Source organism: Scleropages formosus, chromosome 4, assembly GCF_900964775.1.
Source record: "Scleropages formosus chromosome 4, fSclFor1.1, whole genome shotgun sequence".
Classification (NCBI taxonomy): Eukaryota; Metazoa; Chordata; class Actinopteri; order Osteoglossiformes; family Osteoglossidae; genus Scleropages; species Scleropages formosus.
In genome coordinates, this window is record NC_041809.1 from 38,344,121 (window position 1) to 38,364,194 (window position 20,074).

At 49.9% G+C, this 20,074-nt stretch overlaps 1 protein-coding gene across 1 annotated transcript; it reads right to left on the bottom strand.

The window, feature by feature from the left end:
• Window positions 1-15,307: 15,307 nt before the first annotated feature.
• Window positions 15,308-17,941, bottom strand: LOC108934268 (protein CXorf40A). The gene is made up of 2 exons (XM_018751852.2): window positions 17,149-17,941; window positions 15,308-16,973 (listed from the first exon to the last, which is right to left on the bottom strand). The coding sequence occupies exons 1-2, from the start codon at window positions 17,405-17,407 to the stop codon at window positions 16,744-16,746; spliced, it is 489 nt and encodes a 162-aa protein (XP_018607368.2). The 5' UTR covers window positions 17,408-17,941; the 3' UTR covers window positions 15,308-16,743.
• Between the last annotated feature and the right edge of the window lie 2,133 nt (window positions 17,942-20,074).

Here is a 20,074-nt window from a genome sequence, read left to right on the forward strand (position 1 = left end):
TGTCGCCGAGGAGGAGGAGGAGGAGGAGGAGGAGGAGGAGACACACTTGGAGCATCTCATTAGCGCGCGCGCAACACGCGCTCTTAAAGGCGCACGCGGCGGAGCGCTCGAGCGCCGCACACAAAGCCGTGAAGCGCGCAGTTCTCCTCTCCTCTCCTCTCCTAACCGAAAGACACATAATCCATATTATCTTCTCAGCACAGAGCTTCATTACAGACAGGTGCCCGTGGCCTGGTGGTTGTGACTCTCACCCTGTGACCCATAGGGTCAAATCCCATTCTTGCTCTGCACCTTTGATCAAAGCATTTACCCTGAATTGTAACATTCAGCTGTATAAATCATGGGTAAATCATTGTAAAGTTTAAGTCCTCGGAGTCCTAAACTGGTGTAATCCTACTAGACCCGCATTTCAAAAACAATCATCTTTGGCAGGTTGTCCAGAGAGCACAAGTACTAAACTGCATGTTACAAATTAGGCCAACGGCTTTCAAGTTACTGTCATTTTTACTGGGCTGTGTGCATTAATACAGTTCTTCACCTGATACCTGTGGGTCTGTGACACAATGGATGCTGGACATTTCGGGCTCATCCTCATTATTATTATTATTATTATTATTATTATTGTTTACCAGATGCTTTTCTCCAAAGAAAATCACAATGAATACTATGTACTAAATAGCTGACAACTTTTCATCCAAAATGAATATAGTGTTAGATACAGTTCAGTACACAACCTCCAGTCAGTTATTCATCAGTACACCAAAGCAGCACACACTCACAAACACACACACGATGGGGAATTTAGAGTCACCGGTTCACTCGGAAACCATGTCTTTGGACTGCGGGAGGAACCACAGCACCCAAAGGAAACCCATACGAACAGGGGGAGAACGTGAGATTCCACACAGACGAAGCGGGGATCCAGCCTACGTGCTCTCCGCCATCCGAGCGCTGCGACACAACAGCTCACTGCTCGCAGTTCTTATGTGGCTGATACCTTTGCTTTTATGCAAGGCAGCTTACCGTGTTTGTACAGTGTACTACTGGAGGCAGCTGATACTCTCTGGACTTGTGTAGCACCCATCAGAGATGCGAACAGAACAGGACTCCCACCTTGAGGACAGGTGTGAAAGGTTGCACCCAGGTCAAAATACATGGCTGTCCTGAGAACACAGGCCTGGTGCCACAAGCAGGAGAAAAACACGCTCCTGAGCGGTAGCTTCAAAGTGGAAAAGTGCCACTCTGCACTGGGGCTGAAGGCCTCACCAAGATTGTTTGTCTACATTTATTGATGTAACTTTTACTCTTATCTGCAAAGTGACTTAGAATGTACTTTTCTACCTACAGTTACACGTAACTTTACTGGGCAATTTTAGGGCAAGTACCTTGCTCAAGGGTTCTACATCTGGAGATGGGATTCAAACCTGAGACCTTTGCATATAAAGCAGCACTTGTAACCACTACATGACCAGCTACTCCATCTTTTGTTTCAAGATTTGAAGAAAGCCTGCACATCTCTCAGGTTTTACCTCCAAGTGTCACAAACAATCGTAACATGTTGCATACGCCTCCACCGTTGGGTATCCGAAGTCTGTCTTCTCTTGGCAGTCTTTCACTTGATATGCACGGTTAAAGGCTTTTTTTTGTTGTAATTTGTAAAAAGCCTTCACGTCCAGTGTTAACAGGGCACGCATAGACTGTCAAGCTTTACTGCTGGGTCAAATTCCAAGAGTGGCCTTGCTGTTGTACCCTTTGAGTAAAGAACTTGTTCTGCATTGCTTCGCTAAATGCCCAAGTGTAGAAAGAGGTAACATCAAAAGGAACCGTGACTTCAGAATACTGCTTTACCTCAAATTCTCAGCTAAGTCTCAATGAACAGTGATGATAAAGACAATAATAACTGCAGCAGAAATAACACAATTTCCTTTGGCATTAATCAGTCCACCCACTTCTCTTTAAGGAGGGCTAAAAACTGGCCTATTTCAATAACATATCAGGTCAATTGGGCACAAATGATCTTAAGCAGTGGTTAGAGCTGCTGCCTTTGTACACAAAGGCCTCCGGTTCGAATTCCACCTCCAGCTGTAGAACCCTTGAGCACGGTACTTACCTTAAAATTGCTGCAGTTAAATTTCCCAGCTGTAAAAATCGGTAAATAGTTGCAGTATCTTAACGCCGTAAGTCACTTTGGATAAAAGGGTCACCTAAATGAATAAATGCAAGTACAAAACTGTGAAATCTTGTTCCTTTCTGGCACCCATCATTTGCTTGTCCTGATGCATACATCGTAACGCAAGGTGTCCTTAAGAAAGAGCCTCTACGCTGTGACTTTGGTGGGGGAAGAGACACTCTCTCCAACAGGATGGGGGTGGAGGGTCGGTATTCTCGGGTAAAAGGGACTCGGTGCTGTTGTGACGCAGCACTGGGTTCTGCAGGTCGCACAAAGGTACACTTCCTGCCCATTTTGCTGCACCTGGAGCTCCGCCGGCTGACGTTACATCAGCGCAGTGTACGCTGGCACACACACACGCACACACACACGCACACACGCGCACACACACACACACACGACGTTACACTGCACTAGGCCATAGTCATGACATGGAGCGCAGTGCAGTTCCTGCTATGCAAATCCTGGTGTTGAGCAGCAAATGTGCTTTGAAGGAACAAAGTTTCACGTGAGCAACAGAGAGCATGGATTTCCCGGACTGCAACCTGCCCGCTAGAGGAAACGAATAGAAAGGCAAATCACACGTCGCCACCTCATTTCGGTCAAGTGGAAGGAGATAAGCCGAGCACCGAAATAACATTAGTGTCGCTGCTGACTGCTTGAAACATTGGCGCGGATTCGGTGGCTCTGCTTGTACAGGCAGTAGGAGTGTTTTCACATGGAAATGTGACACACGGTGCTGAGAGAAAACAGCTTTGTCTGAAATCGGATTCCGCTTCGGGGGTAAAAGTTTTATCCGATTCCGTTCGATCCATTGCTGAAAGTGTCTCCGTCATCCTTACAGCAAGGTTCACCCGCTCATTTCGAAACATCTCCGTCCGGAAAGCGACACCAGCGAAGTGCAGCTCGTGCCTCGGCTGCCCAGCGTCCGCAGTCCCGCACGGCCACGCAAACGCCTGCTCGAAAGCTCATGACTCCGAGTTCAATTCCACAGCGCAGGTCACAAGTTGGGCCTCCTTTCGTGCGTCTCTTCTCCAAAGCGTGGGCGTTTGCTGTACGCATGCTAGTGAGTGTCGGACATTCGAGACATCCTTTACGGTCATCGGGAGGCCTCTGTTTGTGTCTCCAGCCATGAAAGACCACTTGTGTTCCTCTCCCTTGTTTGTCTCCAAAGGACACGTGTTCTTTCAAGAAGTTTCTCCAGTTTTGCTCTGGGTGATATCAGCGCTCACGAATGAGCTCACCGCTTTCCACCGTGCTGGGCTGGGTGGAGGGTTGGCGGCGACGACCGTGAGCTTCGTGTGAGGACAGCGGAGGAATGACCTCACCGTGCACGAACTACCAGGATGGCATGTCAACACAGGCCATCTGAGGATGTATTTGATCTGATTTAAAGGTGTTTTTCCCTCCTGAAAGGGAGATGGAAATCAGCAACAGTGGCACAAAATCTCTTTAACCCCCCCCACACACACACACACACACACACACTCACACACACTTTTGCTCACAGTACAAAGGGTTAGGAAGGTTTAACTGCGGTATCGCAAAGATCTGTGAAACACCAGGGACACAGGGATAGAGACAGAAACAGAGAGAGTCTGAGTGAAAACAAAGCCACTTTCAATCTATTATTTCATACACATTGTGTTTCTGCAGTGATGTCAGCTGTGCTGTGGAAGTAGCCAAGGCACAGCAGCGAACCGTGGTTCTGCTGAGCTCGACACCCATGCGCTTTATCGTGCATCTTGGTTTGCGAAAATGCAGCGTAGCGTCAAAGTCCTTTTCGCGTAGCGAGTGGCCGCCGTCACCGTCCTCAGCGATCACGTGCGTCCTTTCGAAGCCTCTCTTTCAACAACCGTGCGATACGTCTTTTGAGAAAAGGTCGTTGTGAACAATTAACAGATCTAAGCGTTTGTGGCCTGCGATGGACCGGCGTCCCTTCCGGCCGGCGGTGCCCAGCGTTTCGCGGATGGACTCCGGAGCGTCACGACCCCGACAAGGACGAGCCGCGAGCAAAACGGGGGCTTTAAGGTAATTGGGTGAAAAAAAGCACCATTTAGTATGGAGCGCACGGTGTCATGGAGAAACCAGCCCGTATTTTAGTCCACAGCTTCCTGAGACAACTTATTAGCGTGGAACAATAAATAAACGAAAGGTTTACGACAACTTGTCTCGTGTGCCGTTCCCTTCTGTTGCTAGCAACGGCTCTATAGAAAGTAAATATGCCTCGAAATGTGAATCATGGCACTCTGGAAAGCGAGGGGGAGGAGGTGGAGAGAGAGAGGAGGAGGAGGAGGGGGGGAGGGAGGGAGGGAGGGAGGGAGGGAGGGAAGGAGGGTGAAGAAAAAAATTCCTCACAAATTTCCTACGTGCTCGTTTGGCAGCGCCTTTCTGGAACATTGTGTTAATGATTAATATGAAGTCAGAGGAATTCCAGGCTTCTCTCTCTTTCTCTCTCTTTCTCTCTCTTTCTCTCTCCGTCTCCCCACCTCTCCCCCTCCCCACCTCTTTCCCTCCAGGCTTAGGGATTGCCAAAATCAGTGCATACAGTTGTCAAGGTAACCTCGGAATAATCTATTTACTTATTTAGCTCGCTGCTCTGTAGCCAAGGTCAGATGTCCCAGAAGTGCACTCCATATCGCAGAGGTTTTCTTCCAGGGACAGAAGCAGGAAAAACACACAATAGAATGCGAAAGGACAAAGAGACGGGGAAAGACAACTTTGGCGCTTTATATTCAAGGTGGAGGCTCCCTCCTTCCAGGGCCGCAGTGCGATTCCAGCAGAACCGCAAGAGAGCGGCGCCAGCGCTGCACAGACCCTCCGCAGACGCTCCGAGGGTGAAAGAGCGCCAACGGGAGGAGATGCGCTTCGCTCACGAGGCTCGGGCCGCCGGATGGTTCCGTCGAGGCGACGGCGTGTTCCGGCGGCCCGTGACCCTGCGACAGGCTGCGCGTTTCTCTCTCCGGCTTCGTCCCCCTTTGGAACATCTCAGCGCTTCGCTCATTCCAGAGCTGCTTCACGTTGCTCCTCCGTGAGTCAGTTGTGCATAATTTAATGCCCATCAAAAGACGTTGCCGTGAGAGCCAGACGCGGACGGTTTGATGCGTGCCGGCGGTCCTATTCTGAAGCGCCGGCCTCACCCACCTCCCCCCTCGTCCCCCTCGTCCCCCCTGCCCCCCGTCTCCTCTGGCCAGGCTGAAACCCCGAGGCTCGAGGAGCGGATACGGGGCGCCTCGTCGCAGGGAGAGGAGCCGGCAGCTGAGCTGAGCTCCGATCAATAAAGTTGTCTGCTCGCTCACGTCGTGTCCCGTGTCCGAAGGCCATCGAAACGGAGAGCAGAGCGCACGTGCTCGGGGCGCCTCGGCCCCCGAAGATGCGCTCCGCCGATGGAAAACGCGCGTGCACACAATTCGCACCTTCCTTCACGGCTCAGACGGGCTGCCTGTCCCTATCGTTTCCACGACGAATTGAAAACAAAGCTGGAACAAGGATAATGTGCAGGTTACTCAAGGAACAATGAAAGAGTGACATTGACGCAGGGCCCACGCACGTCCCACGCGATAAGATATTCGCCAGGACGGCCGACACGGCCGCAGCGAGCGCGCGAGAGGCCTCCCCCGGTGCCGAGCGCGCTCCAAGGCGAGGTCCCAGGCGGCAGAGCGCACGAGCAGGAACCGGGGCCAAGCCCCAACAAAGAGGCGAGTGTTTGTCGTGACCCACAGTGCCCCCAGGCTGCGTGAACGCGAGCGAGTGGCTGAGCGGGGCCGTCGCATGACCACGCCGCCTTTTATCCGGCGTGTCAATAAAGCCGGCCTCAGCTCGGCGCGGGGATACCGACGCGGGACGAACGAGAGAACGAGCGAGTTCGCGAGCGAGAGAACGCACGGCAGGGAGGAACGAGCAGAAATCGACGTGAAGCCAAGCTCGGAGCGGCAAGTTCACATTTGACGCCGAGGGGGAGAACGCGCGAAAGCAGGAGGGTCCGAAGCGCACGGCAGTTACTCTTGGAAAGGAAGGGGGAAGGACCAGGCTGCCCTTTGCAAAAGCAAAATGAGGACGTGCAAGACATGAGCGATTGCGTGTGGCGGCAAATTTCTGCGCGAACCACACCGTAAAACACACCCATCGTTGCGTCCGGTTTTGGGGAAAGACTTCAATTTTACTTTTGTGTTACATGTCTCCATTTCTTCATTTGACTGATCCTTTTCCAAAAAAGCAACTTGCATTACCGTGTTACCTACAGTTATCGCCTCGCTCGAACTGGCAGGCAACTTTTTAATTATCCTAGCGCTTCTGGGTAACGACCTTGTTCGTGGGAACTAGAGCAGGAGGTGGCGTTCAAATCCGTCACTTCCGAGTCCAAAAGCGACAGCGCTAACCAGTACGCTACCGGTGACCACGGCCTTTTCCATCTCGGTCGGAAACTCTGATTCTGCCTTTCCGTAATTCATGTTTCCAACATAAATGTGAGGCTGAGCGAAACGAAAGGTCAAAGGTCAATCCGCTTTAGAGCGGTAGTACGAGAACAGAGTTCTGTTTTGGATGTCGATTGAGAGCCGTTTTCATCTCGTCTGCTTCCACCGTGTCTTCCTAGGGCTGCCGTGCGGCCTTGTGCCCTCACCTTGGACCGAGCGCAGAATCTCAGAACGCGCTCGTCCAAATTCACCACGAGCACTTTCGACGCGTTCCGGCAGCGGCTCATTTAAATAAACTTCCAGCTGATGACACCGTGGCCTCGGTCTTTTTCCCGTGGGATGTTCCAAAGCATGGTGCTGCTGCTGGTGCCAGAGGTGGATAGCGGAGGTGGGAGGCTTGGTAGGAAAGACATGCCTCAGTGGATGTCGGAGTTCATCAACAGATCGTAATCGGGCTTTTGGCTCAACCCCTGGGACAGAGCATTACATAAATACAATGGAATATCTGTACCACCAAGGCTGCTTCACCGTACAGAAGGTCTGACTATGATCTGAAAGAGGGGCATCCGGTCCCACCCTACAGATACCTTCCTTTCTACTGAAAGCAACAAAAAAACTTTAATGACTGTAAAGGGGCCATGAACACATTGAAAACCAGCAGTGGTAAGGAAGGAATCATTTTAACAGCAGACTCTTTTCTCCAATGCGAGGTACATCTCACAGAACAATGCAGTTGTTGAGTGCATTACATCAACAGGAGACATTTGGACGCACACATGTGATTCTAGAGTACGGTGAATTTGTCTCATACCAACAGGTCAACGCGTCCTTTTTTTTTCTATGCTTGGCCATTTAGTTGTATTATTTCCGCATGGTTTTGTGTTCTGTCTGCATTATACTATGTTCTTGTCTGCTGCATTATCGGTAATCATGTTTGTATTAGTCTGTGTCTAGTTCAGTATGTGCTTATGTAGTCTGTATGTGTGAATGTGCACTGTAGGTTTGCTCTAAACCGGAAGCAAATTCCTTGTATGCTCAGGTATACTTGGCCAATAAAGCCGATTCCGATTCTAACGTCTGAACCAGTATATGTTTCACAAGTAGCTGCATATAGGATTTCCATGATTAAATAAATTAACAACTACTATCAACATAAACATGTACATGTTCATCAAGTGTTTAGGAGGTCAGGGGAAAAGCGAGTCTGAAAGAGGTGAGCGTGAGCTTTGAGTCTCTTCTAAAATGCAGAGAGAGTTTCAGCAGTTCTGAGTGAGAGGGGGAGGTCGTTCCACCACGCTGGATCCAGAACCCGAAAACCTGTGTGTTTTTTTTTCGGATCTTTCGCGTGCGTGAGACTACCAAGCAGGCAGAGGTGGAGGAGCGTAGCAGTCTGGTCGGGGCGTAGCGAGTGACCAGGTCTTGTAGGTTTCAGGGATTAGATTCGTTGACGGTTTTATAGGCTGTAACCAGAGTGTCGAATTTGATCCGGGCAGCTTTAGGAAGCCGAATCAGAGGCGAGGAGGTGTGATATACGGGAACGCTTTGCTAGGTCAAACACGAGTCGGATGGCAGAGACCGGAAAGACGGGAGGAGAGAGTTGCAGTAGCTCGAATGAGAGATCACCATGTCCCGGAGAAAGAGTTGCATAGAGTCTGTTGTGAGATGGGGCGGATCCCACGGATGCTGTGCAGGATATGCTGTATGCGCAGGTCTGGATTGCGGCTTTGTTACGGCGAGAGAAAGACAGACATGGGTCAGTCATCACTCCCAGGCTCTTGGTGCACGAGGTGGCTGAAATGAGCGAGTTGTCCAGTTTGATAGAAGAGTTATCAACAAGGTTCTCGGATGAGGACCGAGGAGAGGGAGGCCGTTCTTGCTGACTGGAAACCATCCGACACTGCGAGGTGAGCTGTCTCAGTGGAGTTTCCAGATTTGAACCCAGATGGATACGTGTCGAGGAGATCGGTCTCATCATCCAAAGGCCTGCCTTTGCCTCCAAAGGTCGTAGGTTCAGTCCCCACCTCTGGCTGCAGTACCCTTAAGCAAGGTACTTACCCTAAATCGCTCCACTAAAATTACCCAGCTGTATAAATGGGTAAATAATTGTGATCTCAACACTGTAAGTTGTTTTGGAGAAAAGCGTCAGTTACATGAATAAATGTAAATATGCGTCATGTGCTCTAACTGGGAGCCACAACTGAAACACTGTGACTATAAGAAAAACAAAGGAGCGGTACGATTATTGTAATTATTGTAAACGCCTGAGTAACACGCAGTCTGGGACACTACTGCATTTCGGAGCCCACTGACAAAACTGCAAACAAACAGATTAAAGAAACAAACCAGTGCGCAAGAACAGATTACATCGACCTATATGCAGAATTACTCATAACTTTTCTTATTTGGTTGCATAATATTTGAACCACACACACAGAGCACATTGTGATATTCGAATTCTTAAATGTGCAATAAGATAGAGGCAGGCTGCAAAGACCCACTTGCGGGAATATGCGTTATTACCGTCTCATCCAAACAGCCAGTACACGTTCAAAGTGTTACAACACGACCGGAGAAAAAGCAGCACGGGTACGTCACCGGAGCAATTCGGCACGATCCCACCGTCCACCAAAATGTAAAGTACAGAAGCCTTTCTGATCCCCTCCTCGTGCTTCATTACTGAGCCACGGTTCCTGCTTCCTGATGATTCTGCCACTCGGTGAGTCTCAGAAAAGTCATCTGTCATTGTTCCCGTTCTGCGGCCTGACAGAAACGTGGATCTTTCCGCGCTTTCGTGTGGAGCGGGTGGGGGGGCTGCCGGAGGAAGAGTCTTGGTCTGAGTGATGGTTCCGCCCGTTGTGCCCCGTGGTGGACCTGGCTCCGAACCATGGCGTCGCCCGGGGAGAGCGTGGGCTGCCCGTGTTTTGGCAGTGGCATGCAGAGGGGCACGTGACACGCACGCACGCACGCACGCACGCACGCACGCCCTATGCTTCCTGACAGCTCGGCTACAGGAACAAACAGAGGAAAAGCACAGAGAAGCAAAAGAATGAAGCGGAACGGGAACGGACGGGCAGCTCAAATGTTATATTCATACACACACATAAAGAACATAAAAGAATTTTAGGGCACCGGGGGCTAAAAGGAGAGGAAAATTTGAAATGGGCAACATGCTCAGATACTGAGAAAGTGAAATAAAAAAAGGGGGCAGGGTCAAATGAGGTAAGAATCAGACTTTTCCAGAGAAATGTAATCGAAACCAAAAAGGATGTTTTTATTGCTCTGAGGATATTTCGATTCTCAAAAATGTGAAGTGTAAGGAGGCAGGAGCTATCTGCTGCGTGGGGAAGGATTAGAGGGTAATTGCATACATTGGGGGCCGTAAGATGGATGTGTTTAATTATTTCATGTTGGACCGGGATCTAATTTCTCTGCGAGAGAGGTTTCTGCGTCTGCATCCTCCTGGATATTGATTTAGTGCCGTAAAGCGAGTTTCGAAACGCTGCTCAATGTCTGCAGCCAGCGGCAGAAAAGAGACTGTCGGTACAGCAGTCGGGGTACAAGAGCGAGCGAGCGAGCGAGCGAGCAAGCGGCTCCACTGGAAGAGGCCCTTCGGAACGTGACGATGCCGGCGATGCTCTCGTCGCCCCTCCTTCCTCCACATGAGTGATGCATGGTGCTGTCACACTTAACAGACATCCAGCAGAGCTGGGCCACTGCAGGGAGGCCAAGCTGGGAAGTCGAGAGACTGCTTAGCGCTGAGAGGGAAGGGGGAAGGGCCAGGAGATTGAAAAGCACCGCTGCCCTATTCATCTTTCTCTCCTTCTTCTCGTCACCTCGAAGCAGAACATCCCTTCCTCTCCGTCTCCTACCGTCAGGATGCTTTCCGGTGGGCTTCGGTCCAGTCCCTCCCAACAGCTCAGGCTCCGGCCGCACAAATCCCCCCCGTCCTCCCGAAGAGGGGTAGCCTGGCCCAGTTCTGCGAGGAGGCCGTGAAGATCCAACTTCTGTACGTGAAGCATTCAAACAGGCGGAAATGACTGCAGCGGGACGAGTTCTGGGACCGGCGATGCCTCATCGTTCTGGACTCTGCTGGAATTTGCGCAGCGTCTCCATTTATGACTTCGGCAAACTTCCGGAAGCACGGACGCAAAGGGAACGCGTTGAGCTCGTTGAGGACACGCCAGAAGAAAGGTCTCCGGCCATCCAGAAGCTGGGCCACAAGCCGGTGAAGGGCAGCGCGCCTTTTCCAACCAAGAGAGACACCAATATTTGTTCCCCGAGGACGGCAACCAAAAAGCCCTTTCCCAAAAAACACGTCTTTCGGAAACAGTGGAGCACAAAACAGAACGCGGTAAAGTAGTGTTTCGATGTGTCCTGGACGCAGAGTAAAGTGCTCTTGGTAACACTGAAGGGATTCCCTCTTCTCTGTGTGAAAACTGGCAGAAACATACAATCATAAGCTGTGTTTCCTTTGCAGTGATTTTTGTTTTACATTTCTGATCGATTGGTAATGTGGCAATAGGGGGTGTGGTGGCGTAGTGGGTTGGACCAGGTCCTGCTCTCCAGCGGGTCTGGGGTTCAAGTCTCGCTTGGGGTGCCTTGCGACAGACTGGCGTCCCGTCCTGGGTGTGTCCCCTCCCCCTCCGGCCTTACGCCCTGTGTCACCGGGTAGGCTCCGGTTCCCCGCGACCCCGTATGGGACAAGCGGTTTGGAAAATGTGTGTGTGTGCGTGCCGTAATGTTGCAGTGACTATACCACATATTATTCTGAACAAACACCTCTACCGCTACTTCTTACACCAATTCACTCTTTATGACATCAGCCCAGCAAGGATCTCCAGACAAGAGAAGGAATTGTACAAGTGAATAATGGTCAAGAGCATCAGACTCTACACTCTGCTGAGAGTGTGTTGAACAATGACTCAATACCTGGTGTGTGTAACAAAGCCCAAACAGGAGTGTATGACCTAAAGAGGAGTAGCAGTTTGAAGGCCAAGACACACACACACACACACACACACACACACACACACAGAGTCTGAAACCTCTTGTCCCATACAGGGTCGCAGGGAACTGGAGCCTAACCCGGCAACACAGGGCACAAGGCTGGAGGGGGAGGGGACACACCCGGGACGGGACGTCAGTCCATCGCAAGGCACCCCAAGCGGGACTCGAACCCCAGACCCACCGGAGAGCAGGACCTGGTCAAACCCACTGCGCCACTGCGTCCCCCGAAGGCCAAGACATGTTGCACAATTAAAAAAAGAGAAGGGAAAGTTTTACAACATTCTCCCTCCATCTCGCGGTAGACCTTACTCCTGCTCAACACCATGGCACAGACCTTAGGGCCACAAGGTGGCGAGCAGCGTGACGACACTTGGAGCGACACCCGGCCTCACGCTGACTCGGGACACAGCCGCAATTCTTCCAGGATGAGCTGCATTGCGTTGGTGTGGAACTCGAGCTATTCAGGCGAGGGGGGGGGGGGGGTGATGATAGATGGGGGCTTTAAAGTTAAAGTGGAATATTAGACCATCTTTGAGTTTATTTCCCCTTGTGGAGCACAATTCACTGTCGTCGTTACTGCCGTTTTCCCACAGGACTCCGTGGCCCTTTAAAGTGTCACTTTAGAGAAGACACACACACAGGGCTGAGTTGAGTCACAGCACTGTCACACACTAACACATTTACATGTCATTTACACTTAAACAAGAGCCCGTCCCAGCTGACGTGTGGGGCAGAGGTGGAGGGCGCTGAGCTCGTCCTGCGCCTCCCTGCAGACGCATCGTGACACCCAGCAGGAGCCTGAGCTCAACACCTCTGCAGTGCAGGCAGACGCTGAGCTAAACTGTTACACAGGCCATGGGAGACACACACAGACACACACACGCTCACGGCAGGTTTTGGCACCGATCGGCCGAGACAATACCCGGGTCCCAGCGGAGGAGGCCAGTAAAACACGGGTTTGAAAGCCAGTCCGACGCTCGCCGGCATTAGGGAGCCGACCTCATGCCTCCCCAAAGTGGCGCACTTGGAACGAAACGTAACGAAACGTAACGGCCACCCCAGTCCATCCCTTTGTCCCCTACACCAGAACCCTGTCTGCAGGCACATGCAGTGCGGTACATCCGTGCGGTGCGGTGTACATCGTCACCTAGTGGCGGACGGAAGTCACCGCGGCACCCTTGACAGCCTGCACGTGAAGAAAAAGTGTTCGGGGGGAAAACAGAACTCGGTGCAGCTCCTCCAGACCGGGACGGCGACAGGCAACACAGAACATCAGAACATGTGCATCTTGGCCAGTTGTGCTGAAGGAACAGCGCTTGTGGCTCTACTGCCACTAAGAGACAGGAAACACTGATCCAAGTGTGTGTCGCACAGTTCGTTGTGGGCGTGAGCGAGGTAAACGGAGGATGTGTGTGGTTCGGTGACCCGAGGCCCACAAATGGAATGAGGCTGCAGGGCGAGAAACATTTTTGGCAGTGCAGTGAAGAAGTAAACATTCCACTTTCACACCTTGCCTTGTCAAACAACAGACGCGCAGCAAAATGAGGAAGCGCGGCCCACGGATCGCTGCCCCTTTACCCTCACTATTACTATGATTACTGGACCAGTACGGTGGCGACGCTGCTCTGAGGTCAAAGCAGCATTAGTGGCACTTTCGCTTTTATTTTACTGAAAATGCACAAACATGTAACTTGGTGCTTTGCGGAGATCGAAAGGGAACTCGGCCACTGCAGTAAAAGACGAGTGTGCGCGTGTCCCTTCGTGGCGTTTAGCGCGCAAACCACTCAGATACGCTGCCCCCCCAAAAACACTCGATAAAATTTTTCTTCACGAGGCTGAAGTTCCTCTTTTTGTGGTTTTGTCGCCGTATCCATTTTACTCTCATTTCTCTGTTCTTCCTGATAGCGCAGCTGGAAAGAGGAAGTGTCCTTTGTCGAAAATGCACCGCACACCTGTGTGTAGTTAAGGCCCGATACACACAGTAGTGGGAGCGACGCGTGGCGAAGGGGAAAAGCAGCTTGCACCATCAAGGGTTTTTTTCCCCTCCTTTCATCGCAGTAACTGACAGCACACGTTACGTTACGATGACTTTCGCTCTGCTGCCGTACTCTGCCTCGCTCACGCTTTAGCCAATTTCACCGTTTTTCTCACCTTTATTGTATCTTACGTGTACAAGTGGAACTAGAACCTCAGAGAACATCCACGCACAAATGAGCACAACACACTCCTCCGATATCATGCCACAAGCCTCCCGCTTCTTCTCACACGCAACTCAATGGCAATGGAAGACCCCAGAAGGGCAGTGCGCTGCACCACAATTACACCCGTAGCTCTTTTGACCCCCGGCGGACTGTCGGCATCACTGTCAACCGTAAAGTGGAGTGAAGTGCAGCCATCGCAGTCGCCCTCTAGAGCGACTGACTTTTCCTACCGCTTCCATTCACACTTGTACTGCTTGCACTGCAGTGCCCCTTTTGCATTAAAAAAAAAAAAAAAATCTACATTCTTCTTTACTCTTTCTGGCTACTGGTACTCTTACTAAATTGGTTTTGATCCTGTTGACGTCTGATGGAATGAGCATCATCGATCACATCATTTGATCCTGTCTTGAAATGAAATGCACTTCCCCACTGCAGCAAATTCGGACGCAATTCTAGCCAATGAATCACTTAATATTAGACATGATATCACTGTACAGTATTAGTTTTGCACGCTGTCTATTGTAGAACTTAAAGCAGCGTAAGCAATTTGCTGAAGGAGTCAGTACCGGGGACTCCGATCCAAAACAGCATCCTTGCAGTGAGGTTTTGTAGAATCACGGTCTCTCTGGAAATTGGCTCATCATTGTGGCTTTGGCACCTTTTCATTTTCTGAAGGCAGCCTGAATAAAATCCTCTTCTGTAGGCAGTTCAGTGTTTATGGCCTCCGGAATTCCAATACTGTACATTTACATGTGTGCATGCAGTTTTCGTGTAGTTATGTTGTTGTTTTGAGAATTATTTATGAAGAGGTATTTTTCAGACTCTTGCAGGCTTGACCGATGACAACTTAATGTTGTCCCTTCAGAAGAAAGAAGCCCCCTTTTTTACAGAAACAACATCTATCAGCCATTGCAGTCTGCCTTTGGAATATCCCAATGTACTTATTGTGCACAAATCTTTAACTGCATTATCTGCACTGCACATATTAACTGCACTGAACAGATTTATCTTCAAGAGCAAATTGTACTAATCTTACAGTTGGGACACCTCCTAGCACAGTGTTTAGAACTGCTGCCTTTGGACCCACAGGTTCCAATCTCACCCCTGGCAGTAGTACTCTGGAGCAAGGTACTTACCCTAACGTGCTCCAGTAAAACTACACAGCTGTACAAAATAGCTTAACACTATAAGTTGGTTCGGAGTAAAGAGTCAAATAAATGACACCATTCAGCCAGACAACAACTGAGTCCAAATGAAGGACCTTCCTCAAAGCTGCTATAGCAGAGTCTGTCGTAGGATTTTACGAAGGCTACCACAACAGCACGTGCATTGCTCCCGTGGCTCTTAGTCTTCCTGTCTTTCACGATACACCTTAGACATAGAAACATAAGAATGAACACTTTCCTTTCAGGTCAGGGTTCCAAACCAACACCTGCTTCTTTCTCGCTGAAAACAGAACCAAGGTAAATGTTCTCATGGAAAAGTAAGGACTGGAAAATGAAGAGTGCCAGTTGTTTGCCAATGATTCACTTACCTGCTCAGGACATCCAGTTCTTGCTAGCTTGCAAAACCAAGACTGTGCTCCTTGTCTTTGCTTTTGACCTGCTGCTCACTTAAGTGTTAACCTTACATTTCCATGGCGACAGTACAGCATTCCCTGACAAGCTTGGATATGTTCTTGACTTTGAATTTTACATATTATCACTTTGTTTCTTCTTTAATCTTCCAGTTCTTCATTTTTTATGTTCAATGATAGAAGCACACACATCTAAATGTCATCTTCCCATGCTCTAAGATGAATAATTTGCACCCTTGATTTAATAATAAATTACAGAACTACTGAAATATGCTTTTACTTGTTGGAGTGTAGTTTTGTATTTTTAAATGATTAGAGTGAAGTATGATTTACAGCTCACATTATAAAATTTGCCAAATTGTTCAGAGTGTATTAAAATACAGTACTGGGTAGTGATATTGAAGCCTGCCCACTGTGGGGGAAGTGGGGTGTAGGAATAAAGACCGCACACCTGTTCCTTTTCACTTAGCCCATTTAACCCCTCTCCCTGATGGTAAACGGGGAACCGACAACCCAGGACCCAAGAGCAAAGGCAAGACAAGAGGCCTGCGCTGCACCCCAACCAGTCACCACCCCCCCGTCACAAACCCCTTTTCCTGAGCACCCGCACAATAAAAACCACACGCCTGTTTGCACCTCCCGCCGAGCCTCCGAAGTGACTCCAGCCACTGTTATTGGACACAAAATGCTTGCTAATTTTCCATGTCGGTTTTAGGTGTGTTCCCACTCTGTTCCGTTCACCTCTTACAGTGCTGCTGCTGCGAAGAAGAATTTACCCCTTTCCAAATTTCCCCCCTTTTTCAGCTTTTAACAGTAATCTTGAGCAGATATATTTTAGTTGTAGCAGCATATGAATGGAGTGTGAGAGAAAAAGTGACACCAGTATAATTTTTGTCACTCTTATCACTGAAGAAAACAAAATACGCAACCAAAGACAATCAGTAGTTGCACCGACTGCAACTTGGAAGTTGTTAGTTTTCCATATTTCCACATAAGGAAATGAACAAATTTAGGTTAGCAGCTATACGTGCTGACAGCCGATACCGTTTCTCCTGCAGCCGTTCAGCCGGGTCTCCCGTCCGTCGCTGCGGAGGAACGTCGGCCCACTCTTGCGCGTTTTCTACAACCCGCTTCCAGACGGGATGTGAACCCCGCCTGCAGCGAGCGTCGAGCTGAGCGCCATCATTTACCCATTTATGACCTTTGACATCTCAAAGCCCAGTTTATTCAAAGGATAAAACAAAGAGTTTTAGCGACACCTTGTACGTAGTTGAGAGAGGCATGAAAAAAGAGCTAAAAAAAAGGGCAGACAAAAACTCTACGTCTACGTCCTCCGCCGAGACCGGACCGCGAGGTCTTCCCCCTGCTGCTAGGCTAGCGCGGGCCCTGACGAACTTCGGGCAGCAGTCGCACCGGAACGTCCACCGTCCACAAACCCTTCTGGCCGCGGGCACGGAGAGGCTCCCTGAGCCAGCGCGGCGCCGACAGCCGGGTCAGGTACTTGCGCCCGAGGCCCGTCAGCACGGCCTCCTTCTCCAGCTCCCGGAGGTCCTCGTCCGGCACGTCGTCGGAGCAGAACCAGGTGTCGCCGACTTCCACCAGGCCTGAACCGGAGAGGAGCAGAGAGCGCGTCACCGTCAGCCTGGACTGGAGGGTTCTTTTTATATTTATTATGAATTTGCTTACCTCCCACCACCACCAACCAAGTTCTTTCAACCACTCGCTCAATTTACTGATTCATTTCGAGTCCTGACAGCAACCTGCGTTTGACACTTTTACCTGCTACGACGCCGCGACCGAACTGGTCTCCCGCGCGCAGCAGCTCCTCCACGTCATTCGCGCTCATGCGCAGTGCGTCTGTGAGCACGCGCCGCCACTCGTGGCCCTCCCAGTCCTGGCGCGCGATGTGCACGGCCAGCGTGCAGTTGTTCAGCCCGGCCAGCAGGGGTCGCCAGCGCGTCTCTATGCGCTTGGCGCCGTTGAGCACGAGACCCGCGTACGGCTGCCGGAAGGAGAGGCAGTGCAGCCGCAGGGTCATGGCGGCAGCGGGGCGCGCCCCCTTTCTTCCTTTAATAAACGAAGGCTTGGCCGCGGAAAATGAATTCACTGGTGACTAAGACTCAGAGGCGTACTCCTTCCTTTCTTTAACAGAAACGCACACGGCGCGCTTTTTTACAAGCGTTAAAATATTCGCAATCGTACCGAACAGTACAATAAATTTATAATAAATAAATAAATACAATACAGTGCAGTGCAGTGCAAGCCTGGATCATCTTACCCTTCTAGTAAAATATCCCGAAAACGTGCCGTTTTTCACCTCCTAAAAATAATATGAAGCGCTGCAGCCCCGCCCGCGCGAATCAATGCGAAAACAAGCGGCTCTCGACGAGTCTCGGGCCGTAGGTAGTATAAGTAAATCTCGGAAAACGGACCCGGTCCCCAACATCAAACGCGACACTTCCCTTTACTTCGCTACGCAACTTAATTAACGTGTCCGAGAGCCGCAGAAACCCCCCTTCGATGTAGCTGGAGCAGCTTGGGCGACCGAAGGCGTCCCTCCAACGCGCGCCACTGCGAGCTCATCGCCCCCGTGCGGCGCGCCGAGGAATCGCTCCTATTCACGTCTCCGCAACGCAGGGACACTAAAAGACAGGGAACCATATCTTCCAAAATCCTTTAGAATAATTATGCACACACACACACACACACACACACATCTTCAGAGCCGCTTGTCCCATACGGGGTCACGGGGAACCGGAGCCTAACCCGGCAACTCAGGGCGTAGGGCTGGAGGGGGAGGGGACACACCCAGGACGGGACGCCAGTCCGTCGCAAGGCACCCCAAGCGGGACTCGAACCCCAGACCCACCGGAGAGCAGGACTGAGGTCCAACCCACTGCGCCACCGCACCCCCTAATAATTATGCAGGTCAATTGTATTTATTTAGCAGACACTTTTCTCCAAATCGACTTCCCATCAACTCTTATGTCGTGTTACTAGGCCACACTCCTTCTTCACCGCGGTGACGTACACTGCTAGATACACTGCTTACGCTGGGTCACTCATCCATACATGAGTGGAACACACACACACCCTCTCTGTCACTCACATACTACGGGTGAACCTGAACAGCATGTCTTCAGAGAGTGTGGGAGGAAACCAGAGCACTCAGCGAGAACATGCACACACTCTCTCTGTCACTCGCACACTATGGGTCTTTATTGTTAACTATTGTGTAAAAGGAAGTTAGGCACTCTAGTTAACCACAGACCTGAGGAGGGAACTTGTGCTGTAGGCCATAGCAATAAGATACATTTTCCTGCCAAATATGTAAGGATGGCCAACAAGCTGCACATTCTGTATCTTTGTCAAAAGCCAGCTTGCCTCGTAATTGAACAGGCATATGGAGGATGGAAGTGCCGCTGAGTGACACCTGACTCATTTCAACCGCTCTTATAGTTTCCAAGGCAAGGGGGAATGGAAGAGGTTTGGCAATATATTTTTGGGTAGGAAGTATCACAGCTGCTCTCTGCACTTTCTCCATACACACCAGATTTCTGTTTTTGCAGCTCGCCATGTAAGAATGATGAGCAGAAAACACAAAGCGAAAATTAAATGAAAAAGAATTTAAAGTACATTTTCTGGCCACTCTTTTTGAAACAAAGTACAAAAACAAATACAGAGACAAGACTGAGGATCCAGAAGGAAACATTACATTTGTTACAGCTGCATTTATTCATTTAGCAGATGCTTTTCTCCAAAGCGAAAACTATTAGTCTCATTGGTTGAATATTAGTATTGAATATTAAATTGATCATTTTCAGAGCTATAAAATCCAGAGCCACTGACAGAGTGATACAAAGGCAGGTCTCATCTTCACGCTGGGTTGTGAGGGTAACATAGTTCTGTATTGGACATGGGACAGAGTTCGGGGGGGTGCGGGGCACAGCCATGTGTACAGGTTTCTGTGGTAACATCCCTCTCTGACTCTGAAGACAGAGCTCAGCTTATTTTAACTGCTTAACATCCTGCAAACACTAGGCGACAGAAACGGCAGTGTGTGAATATTTATGTGTATTTCTTATGGAAATCTCAAGTTTGCATATAGACTCCTGAAAGAACAGTATGCCTCTAGTGCCTGGTCCTGGAAACCCTCATACAGTGCAAAATATAAACAGAATATGAGCAGTTTTAAGCAAGCAGCAGACACATCGTATGTGATACGTGAATGGTAACTGTAGTTATGCACCATGTTTGACCCCCCCCCGCTCCGGTACTTGTTCACAAGTTTTCCAGTGAGCTCACCAAACAGCTGTGAGATTTATTACACCGCTCTCACAAATGGTACAGTGCATGGTAAATTACAGCATGGTCCAGTTTTCCATCAAACGTCCACTCTGTTTTTGGACAAAGCTCCGGTCTTAAGACGCTCGATGCACTCTTGTATGCCATAGTTAACATGTGGCTGTTTGGAAACAATCAGTCAGAATATTTGCCATGGTTACCATGTGCGCTGTGAAAAACCGCTGTTACAGTTGTGATGTATTTTGCTGATGGAGCTCAAAGCTCCTCTTCATTGTCAGAACTCTGATGATGATAATCCTTCTCTCTGAGAAATTATCAGCTACTTTTACCTATGACACACATATTATAACATCCGCGCACCTTAGGTTATTCTCTGAAATGCCAAATAATTCCGTTATTC

What these genes read in the sequence shown, in the direction of transcription:
- LOC108934268 (XM_018751852.2), bottom strand. Translation starts at nt 17,407, where the DNA reads ATGACCCTGCGGCTGCACTGCCTCTCCTTCCGGCAGCCGTACGCGGGT. An exon ending in CGGTCGCGGCGTCGTAGCAG is followed by an intron (nt 16,974 to 17,148) that starts GTAAAAGTGTCA and finishes TCTCCGGTTCAG; the next exon opens with GCCTGGTGGAAGTCGGCGAC.